General features: G+C 45.3%; 1 protein-coding gene across 3 annotated transcripts in view; it reads left to right on the forward strand.

Moving 5' to 3' along the window:
- Positions 1-21,284, forward strand: part of LOC148021423 (uncharacterized) — a 128,481-nt gene that overhangs the window by 84,333 nt on the left and 22,864 nt on the right. For all 3 annotated transcript variants that reach the window (XM_087699292.1, XM_087699291.1, XM_087699293.1), the window contains exons 7-11: positions 8,332-8,498; positions 8,604-8,697; positions 19,307-19,420; positions 19,610-19,686; positions 20,958-21,053. In XM_087699292.1, the coding sequence (XP_087555418.1) occupies positions 8,332-8,498; positions 8,604-8,697; positions 19,307-19,420; positions 19,610-19,686; positions 20,958-21,053 (548 nt within the window). The remainder of the gene's footprint in view (positions 1-8,331; positions 8,499-8,603; positions 8,698-19,306; positions 19,421-19,609; positions 19,687-20,957; positions 21,054-21,284) is intronic.

A 21,284-nucleotide genomic window follows, 5' to 3' on the forward strand; every position in this document is an offset into this window, starting at 1 on the left:
GCAAAGAGTAGTACCTGTAGGATAGAAAAGGCACAATGTTTGGGTGCCTTTGAGATAACAAAAGACATGTTTAATTGCTTGCCATTGTGTAGTACCACGGCTGTGCATAAAGCGTGCCAACTGAGAGACCCCAAACTAAATATATGGCCGGGTATTACGCAAATGCAATAAAAAGCCTACAGCTTGCTGATAAAGAGAAGTATCAAAAGGTTCTCTTGCATCCTCAAGTGTAAACTTGTGGCTTGTCTCAATGGGAGTAGAGATAGGCTTGAAGTTTTGCATTTGAAAATGCTCAAGAAGCTGCCCAATGTACCTAGACTATTGCAAAATAATGCGCCCGTCAACTACAGCAAATTGTATGCCAAGATAGTAGTGCAAGTGGCCAAGATTTGTCACATCAAACGCATGCTACAATTCAGCTTTTAAAGCTCAAATATGTGTCTCATGAGGTCTAGTAAACAACATGTCATCCACATTAAGAATGAGAATCAAGTGGCTATCCCCATCCTTTTTGAACAAAGCTAGTAGGTTAAGTAACATAAACCTCCTCATGAAGATCATCATTCAGAAAAGCAGCTTTCACATCCAATTGATGCACATGCCAATCATAATGAGTAGCCAAAGCAATGACACTGCGAATGGTGCTTATACATGAAGTGGGTGCAAAAGTTGTCTCATCATAGTCAATCCCATGCTATTGGGTACACCCATTGGCAACAAGAGGTGCCTTGTAACGATCAATGCTACCATTAGTCTGCATTTCAATTTGCAAATCCACTTAGTGCTTATAGCACGCTTGCCAACAAGCAAGTCACACAACTTCCATGTGCCAATTTTTATCAATAGAGTTTAACTCTAATTGCATAGCGCCATCCAAAGTTTATTTTGTAAAGCATCATGTAGAGAAATAGGTTCTTCATTGCATGCAATAGCTACAAGTACCTACGCAACCAAGTTACCCTGTGTATGGTGAGTGGTTGGTCTAGTTCTAGGAGGAAGAGGAATGAGTTGTTTGTTGTTCCCTAATGTTTTAACAGCCATCTAGGGACTATTTTAGCTTCCCGAATAGCAGCCCTCTCAGCGGCCACTTCACAATCAGCAATGTCTTGATCAATGGGCTGAAAATTAAGTTGCTGTTCAACATGTGTTTGCTACTGATTTTGTTGCTGTAAACCCTTAATAGGTTGCTGAAATTGACCAAAATCAGGTTCACTTTATTGAAATAAAGGCAACAAACTGTCAAACATGTCCATAGACCCCACATTGGGCTAACTTTTGCAGTCCATGAAAGACTGACCAGTATGTTTACCGAATATGACATCTGTACTAACCAAAATTTTGTTGGAGGGTTGGTACAAGTGGTACCCTTTACTTTCTGCACTAAACTAATAAAAATGCTTTTGAGAGCCTTGTCTTCTAGTTTATGAATTCATGGCTGTGACACCAAAGAATATGCCAAACAACCAAAGACATGGATATGTGACACCACTGGTTTCTAGCCATTCCAAGCCTCATAAGGTGTACATTTAGCCAATGCTTTAGTTGGTTGCAATTTAGCATATATATTGCACACATGATAGCATCAAGCCAAAACTTTGGGGGTAGCTTATTGTGTGATAGCATACAATGTGCCATTTCTATCAAAGTACAATTTTTTAACCATTTTTTAAAGGTGTGTAAGGCGTAGTACACCAATATAATACCCCTTTCAACTAAAAAGGAGTTGAACTCCCGTGACATATATTCCCCCCCTTGATCGGTATGCAGTGTAATTAGCTTGCATCCATTGCCATTTTCAGCCAAGGCCAAGAATGCTTTAAAGCACGCAACACTTCGGATTTGTGCTTCAAAGCATATGCCCAATAATGACGAGTCATGTCATCAATAAATATAACAAAGTACAAGTGTCCTTCGATGGATTTAACGCACATGGGCCCACAAACATTACTATGCACAAGCTATAATTTCTAATTAGAATGCATAGAACCACCCTTGGAAAATGAAGCACAATGCATTTTTCCAAGTACACAACTTTCACTTACAATGTGAGGAGATGCTTTCAACGGAGGGAGATCAAGCACCATATTTTTGCTTTTTAAGTGAAGCAAATTACCATAATTAAGATGACCAAATTGAGCATGCTATAATTCAATGTCATCCACAAGGGTGGCATCAACATGTGATGCATCCTCTAATGCTTTCCTCTCATATAAATCAAGCTGATAGAGTCCATTGTGTGAAGTACTAGTGACAATGAGGGCATCCCCATCACTACAGTCATAGACATTGTATTGATCCATGTGGAATTTAACCACAAAACCAACACATGCGATGGTGGTGGCTAAAACTAAAAGTAAAATTTTTTGAATACGTGGCAGATACAAGACTTTTTAAATCATGATAGTTTTTCCATCCATTGCAATAATGGGAATTCGACTAACACCTTGAATTGCATACGAAGCATTGTTTGTGCATACAACGGATCCCCCCTTTTGTACATCTGCATACGATACAAACAAGTGACAAAAGGACGTTATGTACTTAGAAGCTCCACTGTCAAAATACCATATGCTGCAACTTTCAGCAACTGAAAGACCATGCTTCTGTGAAGAAGGATCATACGAGCAATGCACAACAAAGGCATAAGACAGATCAATGTCCACAAGCTTGTTAAATGTGTGGTTGCATCCTTCGCGTTTGTTGAATTTTCAACAACACTCATGCTTAATCATTTCTTCTTTTTACTTGACATCCTCTTTTTGCATTCTTCAATAATGTGCCCCTTCTTTCTACAATAATTGCACCTTTTTTTTGTAGCACCATCATCCTTGGTGCTTGAAGAGTCCATAGAAGAAGCTACTTTGCCTTTTCCCTTTGAGTTTGAGGGTTGCCATAACTTCCCTTTGTTTTGATGGTTGGCTACAAATGCTTGATTATCCACACTTATATTAGAGCAATTCAGCCTTGATTGCTGTTCTTGCAACAATAATGATACCAATGCATCTAATGTGTATGCATTAGCATCTCCTTTTGCAAGTAAACAAAGTGTATGCTCTGATAAGTATTAGGTAGACTACCCAAGACCATAGATACAAGAGATGCATTGGGAATGATTTCATCAATATTAGCAAGTTGCTTTGTAATGTCCTTGACTCGTGTAATGTATGCGTCCATAGAATCACCCTCTATCATGTGCTCCATGTCAAGCAGCAAGCTACTTATGCAAATAGGCTACACAAGCCGCATTGTGCACTTGATACAATGAAGCAAGCTTATCTCGAGCATCCTTGGTGTTATGCATGACTAAGTATGCAGGATAATCCATCTCTTGTACAAAAGTGTAATCAAAGCATGACTTGGACATCACACCCATTCCATTTCAAGTGATCTATTGTGAGAGATGTAGGAGGAGCTAGAGTTGAAGATCCATTGGTGATTGTGGATGAGCTAGGAGAACTTGTGACATTCTATACAGTTGGGCCTGTAGGCCTAACTTCTGAACCATATACATAACCCAAAGGTGCTCGGCAACAAGTACATGCCTCATCATGTATGCCCACATGAGATAATTAGGACCACCCAATTTGTCCGAGTCCCCAAACATGTTGAGCAAATCATTTTTCCCTACCATTGCTTGTTGAAATTTTTGGTTTTTTTAAATAACCAGTTTCTGTCCAAAGTAAAATGTACTTGCAAAACAAAAATAAAGCAAAGAAAATACCCAAAACTCATAATTTTTTGGTGTCGGTGTAAAAGGTGTAATTGGTTTCACAAAATCCCCAAATTTTGGCACAAGACCGAGCCATTTCTGAGCTCAGAATGCAAAATCCCCACAATTCTAGTGAGATTTGGAGTTTTTAGGCAAAAGCCCCAAAACTTTTGAAGAAATTTGGGAAAAATTGATACCTGCTGCAAAATCCCCCAGATTTTGGGGGATTGTGCACGAACAGGCATTGGTGGAGATGAAGTAATTGAAGATTAAGTTGTGAAATTCACGGAAAATATGTCAGGCAATAACAGTAATCGAGAATCAGCACCTGCATATTGAATCACTATCTTAAGGGGGACAGCAAAACCAGAAACTTGTCAGTGCCTGGAATGAGCAGTGTGATGTGGAGGTGCACAGGTTGCACGTGACAAGATTGTGCTATCGGGGGGCAGCGTGACGTGGACAAACTTTGGGTGATGAGACGGAACTGTCAGAGGAGAAAGGGGCTGTCGATCAGCTGTCATGGACTGTCAACTCAGCGTAGAACTATTGGCAGCAGTGTGAAGCAGACTGGCGGCACATATAACGAGACTGCTGGTCAACATAGAGTTTGTCGGGGCAGTTTTTGAGGCTGTCAGCACAGGCTGAACCTTACGATTTTGGCACAAGTTCAAATTGATGCAGGCTAAGCAGATGGATAGCTGGAACAGCAATCAGTACACAAGAAGGTAGTCAAGTGTGAGGCTCAATGGCAGCAATGGTGGCGGGGATGGTTGAGAAGAGGTATGCTCTGATACCACTATTAGGTTAGGATTCAGCAACATGCGCACACTCACACATAGTCACAGTGAACAAGTGAACAAGAGAGAAAAGTGTATGGCGATGGCTGAGGAGAGGTATGCTCTGATACCACTATTAGGTTAGGATTCAGCAACATGCGCACACTCACACATAGTCACAGTGAACAACAAGAGAGAAGAGAGTGCGGGAATGTTAAATCCACTATATGAGAATGGATGAAAGTACAATCCCTAAGGTACTAAGTATCACACCCATTGATGGGTGTTAACACGGGGAAAAAACCCTTCTCTATCTAGAAGGTAAAAAGTGCCCATGGGATAAGGGAGTGTTCACATCAGAACTTAGGAGGAACATGATAAGTGTAACAGGAGGAAGAGAATCTGCAACCAGAAATGTAGGTACAATCTGTCGCCAAATGGTGGAGATGGTCGCCAAGTGGACGAAGTGAATATGCAAACCAAAATGCAGCCTAGAAGGTGAAGGAGATAGGGTGCCTAGTGCAGGGAGAGATGAAGACCACGAACTGAAATGTCCTCTAGATGGGGTGTGATCACCAATCGAGAGATGGAAGAGAGTGATAGAATGCCGGAAGGAATGAATCGACCAAATCGACCTATGAGACCAAAGTGCTACATCTAGAAGGTCATAGAATTTTTCGAAGTCCCAAGATAGCTGTCATCTAATGCTATGAATAACTAAATGGAAAATGAACAATAAACAATACATAGTTGATGAGTACAAAATGAAGTCTAAGCCAGATACAATGTGAAATTGCTCGGGAAGCACTATTATCCTAAGATATCTCTCATGGGTCTATCTAGCATAGAGAAATTGAAGTGGTGATATGTGATCCCCAATGACAGTATAGTATTCTTTGTATTTGCAGATGATGCCTTCTACAGGGGCATGGACTGGCTAGACGTGGAGGACGGACTTTGCATCTCTTTGTGGCTATGTCTAGGGTGGTTCCCCACGGTGGAGTGCTAGTCAGTGTGATAAAGGCTTTGCTTTCAACAAGTAGTCTCTCTTCTTCCGCACAATGCATTTGACGAGTGTCCTTGAGGATATGTCGAAGTGCATAGTTTCACCTTACTCTATAAGTTAGTGCTAGTAACTCTTCACTCATCATTATACCAACTATTTTGGGGAGCAGTAGAGCATGTGGGTCTACATCGGGGCAAGTTGTGTGGAAATGCATACATGGCTGACCTATGCAAGGCTCTACTAAGTCCTTTGTGCATTCCTCCAACGATCTACTCAAATCCAATGTGTGTAAACTAGTCTATAAAGAGCCACTATAAATGTGTGAGGTATCCTCTAAAAAGCAATATTTGGGATGTTTAGGGAGGCATGGTATTCCATCTCTCATATGTCCACAAGAGATTGCAAATTTTAGAATAGCATGATTTGCTGCCATGTCAATTGGTCTCTTAGATACCTTAAAGTTTTGGATGTCTATTATCAATCCTACTGAGCCTATTAGGTAGTGCTTAGTGCTTGCCCCTCCTTTGTGATTCCAACATGTCAGAGTGTTTGAACTTGGCCATTGCAGTAGACTATCAAAGATGACTAGTCTATGTGCACTTTCCAAGGCCAATAGATATGTCCCATAGTTGCTCACTTCTTTGTTCTAGCTTCTACTATGTAGCCCTATTGCATCTATGTCGATTTCCTTGAGCATGGCATTATCATGCATATAAAAGTCACTGTGTCTACTCCAATGCATGCATTGAAATCCCCCACTAATAGTATATCCCCAATGCTAGCATATCTCATAATATCCGTATAAAATATATCAAAGAGGGATCCATCTTGTGTGGCATATGTCAAGTTTGCCATAGGAAAGTAGCATATTGCAATGGATATATTCCATAATCTCCCTGCATGTGTCTTGAGCCATAAGTATTGTGTATCATCTCTCTTCATTACCTGCACTACCCCTTTGAGATCTTCATGGTATAGTATGCATAGTGACATGGGACAGGTTTTGGGAACAGGAACGGGGACAAGGATAGGGACTAGAATCATCCCTTGTCACCATTAGAGGGGGCTCTAACAAGGGGATGGGATTGGGACAGTTTGAGGGCTAGAACGGGGATGGGAATTGCTAGTGTCTTATCATCTTCCTGTGGGATGCCTTGCTCATCCCATCCTACTACTCGCACATGTAATGCCCTAGCTTGTCTCCTGGCCTCTTCTTCCAGAGAGGCATTCACTACCTTAGTCTTGTTCAAACTGCACACTGATGTTCCTTTGTTTTTCTTTACCACCTCAATCAATGGGCTGGTCTCCTCTACTTGCTTTTGTGCTGTCTTTGTCACTTCTGCCCATGAGTGGATGTCCCTTTCATATGCCTTCAGTGCCTCTTTCTCCTTTTGTAGTTATTCATGCACATTTGCTTCTTTTTTACTAAATGTATTTAATTGTTCCCTCAAGTCCAAGGTTTTAGATTTACAAGCTTCCATCATTTTTTGCACTTCAATTTTAAGTGGACAATTTCAGACAACATTTGTGCTTGCAGGTACTTGTTACTCCAAACACAAGGAAGATGAGTCCTCTTGGTATTCTAAACAATACCTTGAAGTTTTCTTTCCCCACTCTCCAAGCACTAACGATAGGTACGTTTAAAGGCTCAATTTTGTCAGCAAGTGTCTTAGCATCTTCTAGTGGGCTGCTCTTCTCATGTAAAACCCTAGTCCGTCTCCTAGCCTCTTTTTCCAAGGTAGCATTCATTACTTCAGTCTTGTTCACTGATGTTCCCTTATTCTTTTTTATTGCCTCAATCGATGGGCTGGCTTCTGCTATCTGCTTCTGTGTTGTCTTTGCCACTTCTACCCATGAATGAACCTCCCTTTCACATGCCTTCAAGGCCTCTTTCTCTTTTTGTAGTTCTTCTTGTGTGTTCATTTATTTTTTCTTAAATGTATTCAATTCTTTTCCCAGTTCTAAGATTTCAGCTTTGTAGGCATCTACAACTTTCAGCATTTCAGTTTTCAGTGTGTGCATTTCGGACAACATTTGTGCTTGTAGGTCATTCTTAATCTTATCTGCACGTCTTGCATTTCTGCCCTCTGATTTACTATCAGTTCGACTTTGACCTGCTCTCGTATTCTTTCTCTAATACTTGCCTCATAATTTGTAGTTCAGAGCGAATCATGAGATGAATTTCTTCGTATTTCTTTTCATTCGTGGTGTGTGAAGTCTTTCCATGCCTGTCAGATGTTGGAGAGATGGTCCAATCACGGACCCTATGGCCATACGTCTTGTACCGTGTGTTCTTAGAAGGGGTGTTGAACATTGCTTGCATGGACGGTTGTGTTAGTTCTTGATCAGATTCGTCTCCCATATATTCATTTTCCACGGTTTGATACTTGCATTTGTCTACATTACCCATCTCTCATACACTGTGTGCAAAGCCACTCAACTTGTACTTTGTTTTGTCGGATCAGAGCAATTTCTGCGATTTCCTTCAAATTCCTGCAAATTTCCAGGGTTTCCCCAACCCCTCACTAAATTTTTGCAAGCCCAGTAATCTTTTACGACGACTGCATTCATTCAAACCAGTGTGCGAGAGACTGCTCACACGACTGCATTCCCTGCTAACCAGCATGCGAGAGACCCTGCTCACGACTGCATTCATTCATTCAGGCCAGCATGCGAGAGAGAACGACTGCATTCTCTGATCATGACTGCTCATGACTGAGTGAGAGAGACCTGCAAGTACACACAAACTGAGAGAGAGAGAGAGAGAGAGAGAGAGAGAGAGAGAGAGAGAGAGAGAGAGAGAGAGAGAGAGATTTTCATGTTCCAGTAATGTGAAGGTAAAAGAGGAATTTCGGCAATGTACAATTGATGCTCATATTGCCCATCATCCTTTGACGAAGAAAGCACTTGATTTTAAGAGAGAAGCTGCACTACAAAAAAATAAAAAATTATGGGAAAAAGCTGAGGAGCTAGAACGGAGGGCTGTGAAGGATGTGCTTGACAGGTTTGCAGCTTCGTACTATAAGTCTGTTATAGTTGCAGAATAAGCATATAATGTCTCTGCATCAGTAGTATTTTTGAGTAATTCTTTTATTGTTTTGACCTTTAGGGCAGATGTTATAGCTGCCACTTGTATTGGAGCCGGAGATAATGTTTTGACAGACTGCTCATTTCACGCATGTGTAATTGATGAAGCAACCCAGGTATGTGCTTGGTCTATATTTCTAATGCTTAAGATGGATAAACACTTAAGTTGAGAGTGCTCTTTTATGTATGCTCCTGCTGTTTCAAGAACTGATTTTGAAATTTAATAATAAGACCTAAATGTTTATTGCTTAATTGATTCAATGTGTGTATGCATGCATGTGTATCTATATGGGGTGTTTGTGGATGGATGCAGCTTGTAATAATATGTGTGTTCACATGCATGAAGTTGTGATCTGATTTCTGGAGGTCTGCATGCTGCTCTTCTCAGCTTGCACTCTGCCCAGTTGGGCTCTGCCATGGCTGCTGCAGCAGCAAAGGTCAAACATGTGTGTGCATGACAAATGCAGGTGCACACATGTGCACGCACACATGCACATCTGTGCACGCAGAGATTACTGCCGGTGAACAGAAACTTGCACACAGCAAGAAAGGGAGAAGAGGAAGACATAGCTGTAAGGGAAGATCTGCAGCCAAAGGAAGAGCCCAGAGTAGGAACCCTGGCAGTTCCTGGCAGTTTCCAGGAAGAATAGGCTTCGCAGGACTGGTCTTTTACTGCTCTTGTATACAGCTTTTTTGGGGCTCTGTCAGACCTCTTTTGTGTGGTACTGTGCAACCTCTCTTCTGTGTTGTCTGTGCTCTGAATGAGCATAACACATACTGTACATTAACATAATTCATTCCGCTCATTTCACCAAAAAGGAATGTATGTCCACATGCGCAAGTGTATTTAGTCCTCTTCAGGTGTTAGAGCAGCAACCGTATTTGCTATTTTCTTAGTGTTTTTGATACATGTTATGTTTGCATTGAGCATTAAATGTCTTTCTCATTGATATATTCCATTCATCTGGTTTTACCAAAAATGTGTGCTTGCACACACGCACCTGCACACGCACACTTGCTAAAGGTTGACTTGATCTGTACTCCAAAGATGCATGGAGGTCAAAATTTTTAATATATAGTATCATGTGCTAGCAGGGGAAGCTACCTTACTGGCTGTTTTCTTTGAGCAAAAGCAGTCCTTGACAATCTTTTTTTTTTCCTCAGACGAGAAAATTTCTATAAATATGATTCCTCCCAATAAAATATCCCAAGGCAAAATGCAAAATGCAAAGCATCCCTGAAAGGGAATTCCATATCAAAAAATATAAGCCCTGAACAATTTTTTGGCTGTCACGTGTGTCAATGTATGAAGGCATATGGAAATGGATTTTAGATCGTTGGAAATTCGTATTGGTTTCTTTTGAAGGAAAATTGACAGCATCTGTATTTGACTTGATGGTAACAAGATTGGAAGAGGGTATTATTCCACATTCAATCATGTGGCAAACCATGATCACCGAGTGATTCTATGTGCATGGGGAGCATACATTCGAATGTTTCTTAAAGAACTCTTGGCAATTCAGGGACCTCTTAAAGTTTATAATAGTCTAAAAGTGAGCATTAGATGTATTGGTGATGTGGTTGAAGATGACAGTGAGGTGTTTTTTTTCTAGGTGTATGTCAAACACATGGGATTGGTAGACATCATAGGCCCATTTGGAGAAAAATAAAAATCTTGCTGGAATACTTAGCCTATGCCTCCTCTAAATGAGAATGCTAGACCAATGAATTGAATAAATACTCCTCATACGAAGTCCTTTGAGGGACAACCATAGTTGGACATTGGTTGAGGATGTACACCGAAGTGTTAACTGCCTTGATCCAAAGGCACTTAAGAAGCTCTACTATGAACAACATAGAGCATGCCATGTTCATGATGGTCTGGTTTCTATGCTCTATGACTCCATTCAGTGAAGGGAAGTTGGTAGAGGTAAGTTGGCGTGAGATGCCATGCTCTTGTAGAAACTTGGAATACTCATGGAAGGTGAACTTGCCCCCATTGTCACTTCTCATGCATCGTATACGACAACCAATCTAGTTATGCACTAGTAGCACCCTAGTAGAAAAATATGTGAAGGCACTGGACTTATGCTTGAGAAAGCATACCCACATGTAGCTAGAATAATCATTCACAATAAAAAAGAAGTATAGTGCATTGTTTAAGGTGGTGGTGGATGTTGGCCCACAAAGATCAACATGATTCAATCTAAGAGGTATCTGAGCTCTATTTGTAGACTGCTAAGGGAGTGGGTTACAATGCTGCTTTTCCAATTGAGAAGCTTTATAGATATCCCGTGATAGCTTCAGGTGTGGAAGGCCATCAATCATCTGTCAACACGACAACTCATAAAGAGAGTCATATCCTCAGTGCTCGTAGGCTCTCGTGCAATGTCTAAAGCCGAGAAGTAGTGGAACTCAAAGCCCTCAATACTCGGCTTGGAAAGAAACTCTATCATATGGTACATGCGACTAGGTTGTGTCTCATTGCAAGCAATCACTAAACCAATGTAAGAGTCAAGGACCTCGATTGTGGTCATTCGTGAAGAAAACTACTCGATCTCTCGGGCCAAGGTGGCGTGGGCGACCATCATTCGGCATCGGTCAAAGGGAGGGCTTGGGATCATTGACCCAGAGTATCAAAGTATGGCCCTTTTGGGCAAGCTTGTAGTCCATGGTTTCACACCAAGAGGGCAGACCTGGAAGGTCCTATTGCAGGAGGGTCTCCAGGATTGCAAACCGCAGGGATTGGAGACAATCCTTGACATGGATCTTCACGACGGCCCAGATCACGCCCCCCAGATCCCCATTCCTACGTAGCTTACTTCGTGTGTGGTAGGGCCTCCATAAGGCCCTTATTCAAAACTCCCTAGGGTGCTAGGAGGAGATAGCCAGTGATTTGAAACCCCCAAGTCAGAGATCAAGAGGGGGTATAGATCGGCAAGCATCCCCACATCCAGTGGGCTGGTTGGGAGGCCGGGCTCGCGCCATCAAGACCTGGCGGAAGGTGTATAGGTTGGTGGACGAGGAGGTGTTGCAGCAGGCATCAGGTTGCTAGAGAGGAGTCGAGTTGAGGAGAAGGGAGATTGATGCAGCAATACCTCAAGAGTGGCTTGGCCCCTCGGTACAAGAGCCGGTAGAGCTCGGGGAGGTATGGGCCGCTAAGTTTTCACCACCAAGTATCCCCCTATAGGTTGCAGGTAGAGTGGGTAACGCCCCGCATGGGACTTTCTTCACTGTTTGGGGGGGGGGGGGGGTCGTCTAGCCCTTGACAGAGGGCAGCAAGATGAGGGGATAGCTGTCCTTTCGTGGAGGAGGATTCGGGTGGTGGGCCTTTAGGGGAAGACATGGCGACTGGACCCCTATGTTTTTTGGGAGGAGCTCTGGGAGTGGCGCCTTTGGATTTGGGAGGGCAGACCACTTGATGAGCTAAAGTGGGATCCAGGAGAGTGGCTATGGCCGGCCATTGCGGTCACCAAGAAGCCACCAAGGTTCTTGGAGTACACAGCCAGGATTATCAGACACGTGGTAATGCAAGAGGACATGGATTGGGCACTGTTGCGTAGTAGGTACTGGGCGGAGCACAGCATCACGGACGCTTTCCAATGGACTTTCTGGCGCCACCTATGGGACAGCTGGAGGCCAAGGAGGGTATCATATTTCGTATGGCTGGTGGCACATTGAGGGCTGGCGGTAGGGAGTTGGTTAGCCCAGATGGAGAAGGATGGAGGATGTAAATGCCGCACACAACAGCTTTTGGAAAATCCAAAGCATTGCCTCTGGTCGTGTGAGGCAGCGTAGCCAACGTAGAGAGGAGCATGCCGCATCCTCCGCCGCATAGTACCGAGCCTTGGATGTAGCTCATGGGGAGCTTTTTGCTTTTGCAGGCAGTCAGCCAGGGTCGTCACCTCCTGTATGAGGCTGGGATGCAGGACACAATTTTCCTTATTGAGGCTGGGTCGTGCGTAGTAGCCGGCTTGGAGGCTCTACCCATCCGCCAGGTACTGGAGCCCACAATAGATTACTCTGAGGTGTGGGAGATCGTAGGGAGTCTCAGTGGATGGCACATCTGGAAGGCACAGTGTCAAGAGGTTTTTGGAGGAGAGAGACTTTATGTACATGCGACTTTGGTAGAGCTCTGGGCCTCCATCATCCACTCCCTTCACGGCTGATGGGACTAGGTGCAGGTCTTGAGCTCATTAGGAGCTCCATCTTCACTTCATGTGCACTTGGGGCTATCAGGACTTGTTTTTCGTGATGCAGGCAGGCAGCCCCAAATGGTGATACACCTCTCCTCCATGGCTTCTTGCCCTCATCCCCCCTAGACCGCCCTAAGAGGCCTGCATATTTGATATTTCTGCGACTCTATATCAGCTCCAACTAGTTTGTTAAGCAAGAGCACTTCTTTGAAGTAATATAATTAGCCACACTTTACTTGAAAAAAAAAATAAATTCAGAGATGGAACCAACCAAAAGTGGGTATTTTGCATATGGGGCATTGAAACACACTAAGTGCATTTGAGTTTTGGGGCTATGTAATTAACTAATGAAGGTTTTTTTTTCAAGTAAAATGTGGTTGATTATATTACTCAAAAAAATTGATTACAACGGAGTGTTCATGCTCAACAGACTAGCTGGAGCTGATGCAAAGCCACAAATACATCATGTATACAAGCCTCTCAAGGTGGTCTAGGGGGGATGGGAGCGAGAAGCCATGGGGAGGGGGGGTGTATCGCCAACTGGGGCTGCCTGCCTGCATCACAAAAAATAGATCCTGGCTGCCCCAAGTGCGCATGAAGTGACATCAGAGCTCCTGGCGAGCCCTGGACTCTCCCTGCACGTGATCCCATCAGCCGCGGAGGGAGTGGATGATGGAGGTCCAGAGCTTTGCTAAGGTCGCCTGTGCTGAAAGTCTCTCTCCGCTGAAAGCCTCCTGACACCGCGCCTTCCAGATATGCCATCATCGAGTAAGACTCCCTATGATCTCCCATAACCCCGAGTGGTCTACAGTGGGCTCCAGTACTTGACGGATGGGAAGAGCCTCCAAACCGACCTGCCTGTCAACAGAAAGCTCCCCATGAGATACATCCAAGGCTAGGTGCTATACGGCGAAGGATGGAGCATGCTCCTCTCCACACGAGCTGCGCCTCCTCACAAGACCATAGACAGTGCTTTGGGTTTTTCAAAGGCTACTGTGTGCAGCGCTTACAATCTCCCTCCTACATATGGGCAAGCCAACTTCCCATCGCCAAGCCTCCATGTGCCATCAGCCATAATAAATACGACACCCTCCTCGGCCTCCAGCTATCCCATAGGGGGCGCCAAAAGGCCTGTTGGAAAGGCTCCGTGATGCTGTGCTCCACCCGGTGCCTGCTATGTGACGGCGCCCAATCCATATCCTTCTGTATTTGTACGTATCTGCCAATCCTAGCAGTGTACTCTAGGAACCTAGGTGGCTTCTTGGCGACCGCAGAGGCCAGCCATAGCCACTCTCCTAGATCCCACTTCAACTCATCGAGTGGTCTACCCTCCGAGATCCAAAGGCGCCACTCCCTGAGCTCCTTCCAAAAACATAGGCGTCCAATTGCCATGTCTTCCCCTGAAGGCCCACCACCCGAATCCTCCCCCACGAAAGGGCAGCAATCCCCTCATCCTGCTGCCCTTTGTCAAGGACTAGACGTCCCCCCTCTTGAATGGCGAAGAAAGTCCCCGAGCCATACCTCCCTGGGCTCTATCGGCTCTCGTATCGGGGGAGCAAGCCACTCTGGAGGTATTGCTGCATTTATCTCCCTTCTCCTCACCTCCATTCCTCTCTAGCCACGTGATACTCGTTGCAGCACCTTGTCCGCCATCTTGTACACCTCCTACCATGTCTTGATGGTACGAGCCAGGCTGGCCTCCCAACCAGCCCACTGGATGCAGGGGTGCTCACCTATCTGTGTCCCTTTCCAGTCTTTGACCTGGAGGTTCCAGACCACCAATTGACGGTCTATCTCCTGTTGGCAGCCTGGGGGGCTTTGGATTAGGGCCTTACGGAGGCCTTGCCACACGCGGAGTAAGCTGCATAGGAAGGGTGATCTGGGGGGCTGATCTGGGCTGACGTGAAGATCCATCTCAGGGACGGCCTCCACTCACCGCCAAGCCTCGGTCTACCATCCTACAGGCCCTCCTGCAATAAGACCTTCCAAGTCTGCCCGCCTTGTGTGAGACCGCAGACAACTACCTTGCCCAAGAGGGCCATACTCTGATACTCTGGGTCTTATGATCCCAAGCCCTCCCTATGATCGATGCCGTATAATGGTCGCCCACGCCACCTTGGCTCTAGAATCCTTGGAACCATCTGACCCTGACCAAAGGAAGTTCCGCACTCGGCGGCGAAGCTGCACTACGCAAGATGAGGAGAAGCACCAACACAAGGCGATGTATCTGGCCGTCGCTAGGAGGACCTGGTTAACCACTAGGGCTTGTCTGGCTAGTGTGAGGTGAGCCGCGCTCTAGTAGGTCAGTTTCCTTTTAATAGAATCAAGGACAGGCAGAAATTGCTGAGCAGGAGTGATGTCGAGTCCCACTTGGAACCCTAGGTACCGGACGGTCTGCCCTGTGCTCACCCATCTAAATCCCAGGTGGACGCTCCACTCCGTGCTAGAGTCCGGGTCTATGAGGAAACCAACCGACTTTCGCCAGTTGATTTTCACTCCTGCTACAGAATAGAACACGTCAAGAGCCAGCCTCACTCTCTCTAGCATCAACTCATCGTCCTCTATGTAGAGGGCTGTATCATCTGCATACTCTGAGTCTAACAACTCAGTCTCCTCTCTCACTGGAAGTCGGAGGCCGCGTAATCTGCTCACACGTGACCTGAGGAAGTGAGACATCACCTCTGCAAAGAGTAGAAACAAGTATGGGGCCAGGGGGCAGCCCTGTCGAGCCGATCTCTCCAACCGAAATTCCTCCCCTCGCCTTCCGCCTTTGAGAACCCTGCTGGTGGCCGATCTGTAAAGGGCGGAGACCCCGCGAATCCAAACCTGGGGGAATCCCAACCTCACCATGGTGTCCTCTAGGAAATCCCAGTCCACCGTGCCATAAGCTTTCTCGAAATCCAAGAGTAGTACGGCCAGTTTCTACCCACTGTGCTGAGCCCACTTTGCCGCCTCAAAGAAGGTAAATACATTGTCTAGGATGCCCCTATCCTGGACAAAGCCTGTCTATGTGTCATGGATGATGTCTGGAAGCACGGGGCATAGTCGCCTACCAATCATCTTTGTCAATGCCTTATAGGCCAGTGACAATAAGGTGATCGGCCTCCACTGGGAGAGCTCCAACCGGTCTCCCCCTTTGGGAAGAGGACTGATAAGGCTTGCCGAGAGACTCCCTAGCATCTGTCCTAAAGTGAAAATCTCCTAGAAGGCCATCAGTAGGGGGTCCTTCACCACTTCCCAGTAGGTAGTGAAGAAGGACTTAGAGAGGCCATCCTCCCCCAGGCATTTCTGCCCATCCTGTGTATGGAAAGCCTCCTCTAGTTCCTTCTCTGTGAAGGGGGCTAGGAGGGAGTGTCCCATCTCCTCTGTGAAGAGGGACGGGATGTGATCCCATACCTACTATCTACATCTTTGTCCTCTAGTTAAAGCTGTCTCCTGCTAGAAAAGGCACGTATAATAGTTGGTGGCAATCTCCATCACCTCGTCTGGGCTACAGCAAGTCCTCCCATATTGATCCCGAAGGATGCGTATTTGCTCTCGTGCGGTGTGAGGCTGGTGCACCTAGAAGAACTCCTTGCACATCGTGTCCCTCTTCCGCGCCCAAAAGGTTGCTGAGGTTCGGAAAGAGAACTCCAAGCGCCTGTCCTCTAGGCCAGCAATGGCTGCTCGCGCGCACACCTCCTGTGCGTGGAGTGTGGGATCCCGTGGTGCCTTCTGTAATAATCTCTGCATGGCTGCCAGGTCCCCCCGAAGTGCTCTCTCCTCCTTCCAGCTTTGTTGCCTGGCGTGTATGGCTGCCTCTTGGCAGATTCTGCTCGACTCGGCTAGGACCTTTGTTATCTCCTCTGCTATCCGGTCCCTCCTGTCCCACTCTTTGGTCCAAATCTGCTCTATCTGTCTCGTCACCTCCTCCCTCCTATAGATCGAGTCAGGGATCTGATAGGATCGTGTGTCTAGGGCGGATGCTGGGGGGTCAAGTGCCAGGAGAACCGGGCAACGATTGGACAATGTGATGCCTGCCAACTGCTCAATCTGGCCTCCACAAGAGCCTCCCCACTCTCCCACATAAAACTTGTCCAACCGCTCCAGCAGGACTCAACCTAGCCGCCTATATCCCCAAGAGAAGTCCAACGACCTCTCCCTCCTGTGGAAGGTAGGGTCTCTCTAGGCATCACGTGCTCCGACTGCCAGCAAAAAGACCTCCCATGCCTCTTGCTCCCCCCCGGCCATGCCTTGGTAGTTTTTGCCTTTGCCGTGCTAGTCCTACAAAGCCTCCAGGTTGTTGAAGTCTCCTCCAACGATCCAGGAGTCCACCTCTGGGAGTCCATCTGCGATCTCCACCCAAAACCTGCTGCGTGCCCTAACCTCCATAGGGGCATAGACATTGAGGACTCCAATGCACGAGTCCCCAATATCCAATCTGATCCATAGAACCCTTCTTGCCACTATTGTCCCGTGGTCTCATACATAGGTGGTGAGACTCGGGCCAATAGAGGTGCATACGCCTCCACTCCTGCAATGGGCACCTATGGTGTGCTAAGTGTGCGATCTGCCTGGAAGTACCTTCCCTACCCACTGGGCCTGGGTGGGGGTGAGTTTGTGCTCCTGTAGAAGCAAGATGTCGATCTGTCCGGCAAGGGCAGGCTGCAACTCCTGCCGAATAAGCAAGATGTCGATCTATCTGGCGGGGGGGGCAATCGCGCCTGGGCGGACAGGCGGGGGGGAACAGCTAGGCGGAAGGGAGAAGGCCAGGCGGGGGGGGGGGGGGCAGGGGGGCAAACAATCGCATCTGGGCGGCCGGGCAGGGGGGGAATGGCCAGGTGAGGGGGAAGCGGTCAGGCGGGGCAAACAGACAGGGAGAAACGGCCAGCGATCTGGGGGGTGCGATCAGACAGAGCGGGAGGGAGCGATCAGACGGAGTAAGGGGCGCAATCGATCTGGGGGGCGGGCACAATCAGACGGAGCGGGGGGGGGGAGCTTGCGATGTGACGGGTGCCGAGCTGATCCCAGAGCCGAAGCTTTCCAAGAGACATGAAAATACTTGAGTTTTAGTAATGAAGGTTTAACGTGTAATGCACCTTTTTTAGCTCAAAAAACCTTGAGTACGGGCTGAAGTATAGAGTGTTGTGACTCCTCTAACCCATTGCTTTGTAAATTTTGTGCTCAGCATAGTGCCCTCCAAGAACTCCCAATCTACTTAGTGGTACACCTTGAAATCGAGAAGAACCGATATCCTAGTTCATGGAACAGGCAAGAGCAGTGGACTTCCGGAAGGTGAAGATGTTGTCCAGTATGTGGTGGTTCGGGACCAACCTTGTTTGAGTAGGGTGGATAATGTATGGCATGAGAGGGGCCAGTCTGAGACTGACCACCTTTGTAAGGATCTTATAGGTAGTTCCAAAAACGATTGATCTCCACTATGTAATATGCAATCTGTACCCACTACCCTTAAGAATGAGATGTATCCTCAGATAGTCTCTCTAACATGTCTTGTGATGGCAAGATCTCTTGAAAAGGTGCAATGAGGCCTATGCTGGTAAGATCCCAATAGCTCGAGAGATAAGGTTTTGTCCAAATCCATCATCCCCCTGGCACATTTCTAAGGGCAAGGCTGCAAGAGCCTTTGTAAGCTCCTTTGTGAAACTAGCCATTAGGTGCCTGCTCGTCCTGCTAGTGGCCACCCTCTTGGTACTCTACCAAATGCTCTCTTTCTCTTCATAGTGGGGGAATTTTGGTTGTGGATCTCAGACGTATCCGACCTCCTAGGAGCCATGTGCTATGGGTCTATGAGCTCTCCTAAGTCTTGACAGTCCCTACCTAGATTGTCTGGGCAGTGGGCATTGACTATCTCCAATCTGAGCCTAGATGGAATGTGTACTATGATCTGGTCATCACATCTATCTCCACTTTAAGCAACATGCATCCTCTCAATGACCATCTGCACTCTGAAGCGCAGCCAATGATGCTTTAGCAATGTGCTCACTCTCTAGAAGGCCCTACATCCTTCTCATGGCCCCCACTATGAAGAATGAACTAATCATTTGGAGGCTCTCATTCAAATCTCTAGCTTCCCAGCCAACTAAAAAAGGTCTAGAACCCCAAATCTATTGATGACTGGTTTGAGAGAGTGTGCCAAGAATGAGGGGAACTAGGCCACCTCTGTCATAAGTGAATGGTCCACATAAAACCTGTCAAACCTGGAGATCATCCTGGCTCGTACTGCCTTTATTCGCCTAGAGAACTAAAGAGAGCCTGTGGGTCTACCAAACTTCATTGTGAACCAAGGATTGTGTCAATGTGTCCTCTAGAACTTCTATGCAACTTGTGTTCCTCCTCCAGTGATCTTTGTGTGTCTGCCCCTTCTGTCCTCCAAGGCATCTACCACATTCACCACCTACTATTCAATGGTCAACCAAAACCATACCAAAGTAGCTACATTTTTGAGCTTGTAGATATCATCTCTTTTCATGTTTGTAAATTCTTGTGGTTATTTATCACATCTTTATTTTATGAAGTTTGTTGTTATTAGGCTACTGAACCTGCAGCGCTAGTTCCAGTTTTGAGGAGTGGAGCAGATTGTATTGTGCTTGTTGGTGATCCAGCACAGCTTCCACCTACTGTCGTTTCCTCAGCAGCAAACAAGGTGATTGTACTTTCTAGTTGAAACACTCACATAGCTTGCATTCCTTTTGTTATGAACCAACAAAATCATTTCTGTAATTCTACAAAGTTACTATTGGTTTCACAACTGAGTTGGACTTTTTGCTGCTTCTTTCTCTGTATTTTAGCCCCCTAATTTGGCAAGCTCATGTAAGAAGTTTCCTGTTTACAGGCAGGATTGGATATCAGCTTGTACCAACGTCTAGAAGAGTATGGCCTAAAGCCTTGCTTTCTTGACACACAATACAGGTAAGTAAAATTTTCCAAGCTTCTGCTAATCTGCTGTTGTAGCTGATTATTTGCATCAATAGAATCTCATAGGAGAATCCTCAAATGGGTCTTTCACCCAACTTAGGTGCCTTTTGTACTCAAATTTAGCTGTGTTGTTTCATGTACAATTTCCTGAAGGAAACACGTTCTCCCAGCTATTCTTGCTTGAGTGCTTCTGAATAAGCATGTGTATATGGAGACTCTGGATTTTAGCAATATGACAATTTGCTTAATGCATATGTGCACATGTTTATAGCATCCTAGTGAGATGAACTAGACCAAGTATGTTGGTGTTGATTCAGGTGCTAACTCTTCACAGTCATGTAACTTGTTTATGATTCATCCCTCCTGCCAGTGATTCAGGTGCTAACTCTTCACAGTCATGTAACTTGTTTATGATTTATCCCTAGTTGTGTCTTAGAAGACCTATGCTACTCATACTGTGAACATTTCTGAGTACATGCTGATGTGCTATCTTGGTGCGTCCCTCAAAATGTGTGCATTGTCGGCTTTTGAGGCTATATAAAGTCTCAGTTCCATTGAACTTGTGAGGAGGAGCAATTCCATGAAACCTTTGTAAAGCCTTCATTGTAAATTTTCCAAAATGGTGTGCACCTGGAAAATGTTATTGCATAGCATGATTTATGGATGCAAGAGAAGTCACAGCAAGAACCAACCTTAATACCAAGCAAGTGGAGAATCATGCATGTGGAAAGAAGCATGAAGCCCAAAAACTGCTCTAAGCACTTGGTGTACATGCCCCTTAGCTTCCACACACAAAGAAAAATGTTCTACTCAAGATCATATATGCTGGAGCAACATCTATACACAAGTAATGGGTACTTGTATTTACAAGGTGTTTTAACTCAAGATCATACACACAGGAACAACGTCAATGAACTGACCACATTTACAAACATTTTACCAATTGGAAAAAGTTAGCATAATTAAGCAGCATAAGTGCCAAGATTAAGTTGTCTGAAGACAAACCTTTGCTACATGTAAGGCAAATAGTGATTCTCAGGCTGCACTAAAAAGATTACCAGCTGTGAAGTGTCTTAAATTCACTAAGGTTGTTCATATCTTAGATCATGTGATTATACAGAAAGGTGACAATGTTATTTCTGTCAAGATAATAAAAGGGGTTTATGGAACTCAAAATAAATGAGAGGCAGAGCATGCAGGAAAGTGAACAGAACACCATTATTGGTTTATACAACTGTGTCTCCACATGTTTGTGAATGTCACAGGATGCACCCAGAAATTGCAGCAATACCTTCTTCAATGTTTTACTCAGGCAGATTGAAGTCACATCCTTCACCTTTTGATCGTCAAGCTCCAACAGGGTCAGTATTGAGTCTCCTATGGAACTTCTACAGTTAGGTATAACTGCTTTGTGAAAAGATGTTTCGATTCAAAAAATAAGAAATAAAAAAAATCAAAATCAATAAATCTCTATTTCTTATATGACTGAAGGCAACTGTGCTTGCAAGTTGAGGATTATGTATGGTGAAGGGTCCTCCAGGCTGTGCAAATAATGTAAGAAGCATGGCTATATGCGTAAACTTACAGAATAA

This window comes from Lygodium microphyllum, chromosome 18 (genome assembly GCF_053477565.2).
Source record: "Lygodium microphyllum isolate KBCC chromosome 18, Lygodium_microphyllum_v1.1.10, whole genome shotgun sequence".
NCBI classification, from domain to species: Eukaryota; Viridiplantae; Streptophyta; class Polypodiopsida; order Schizaeales; family Lygodiaceae; genus Lygodium; species Lygodium microphyllum.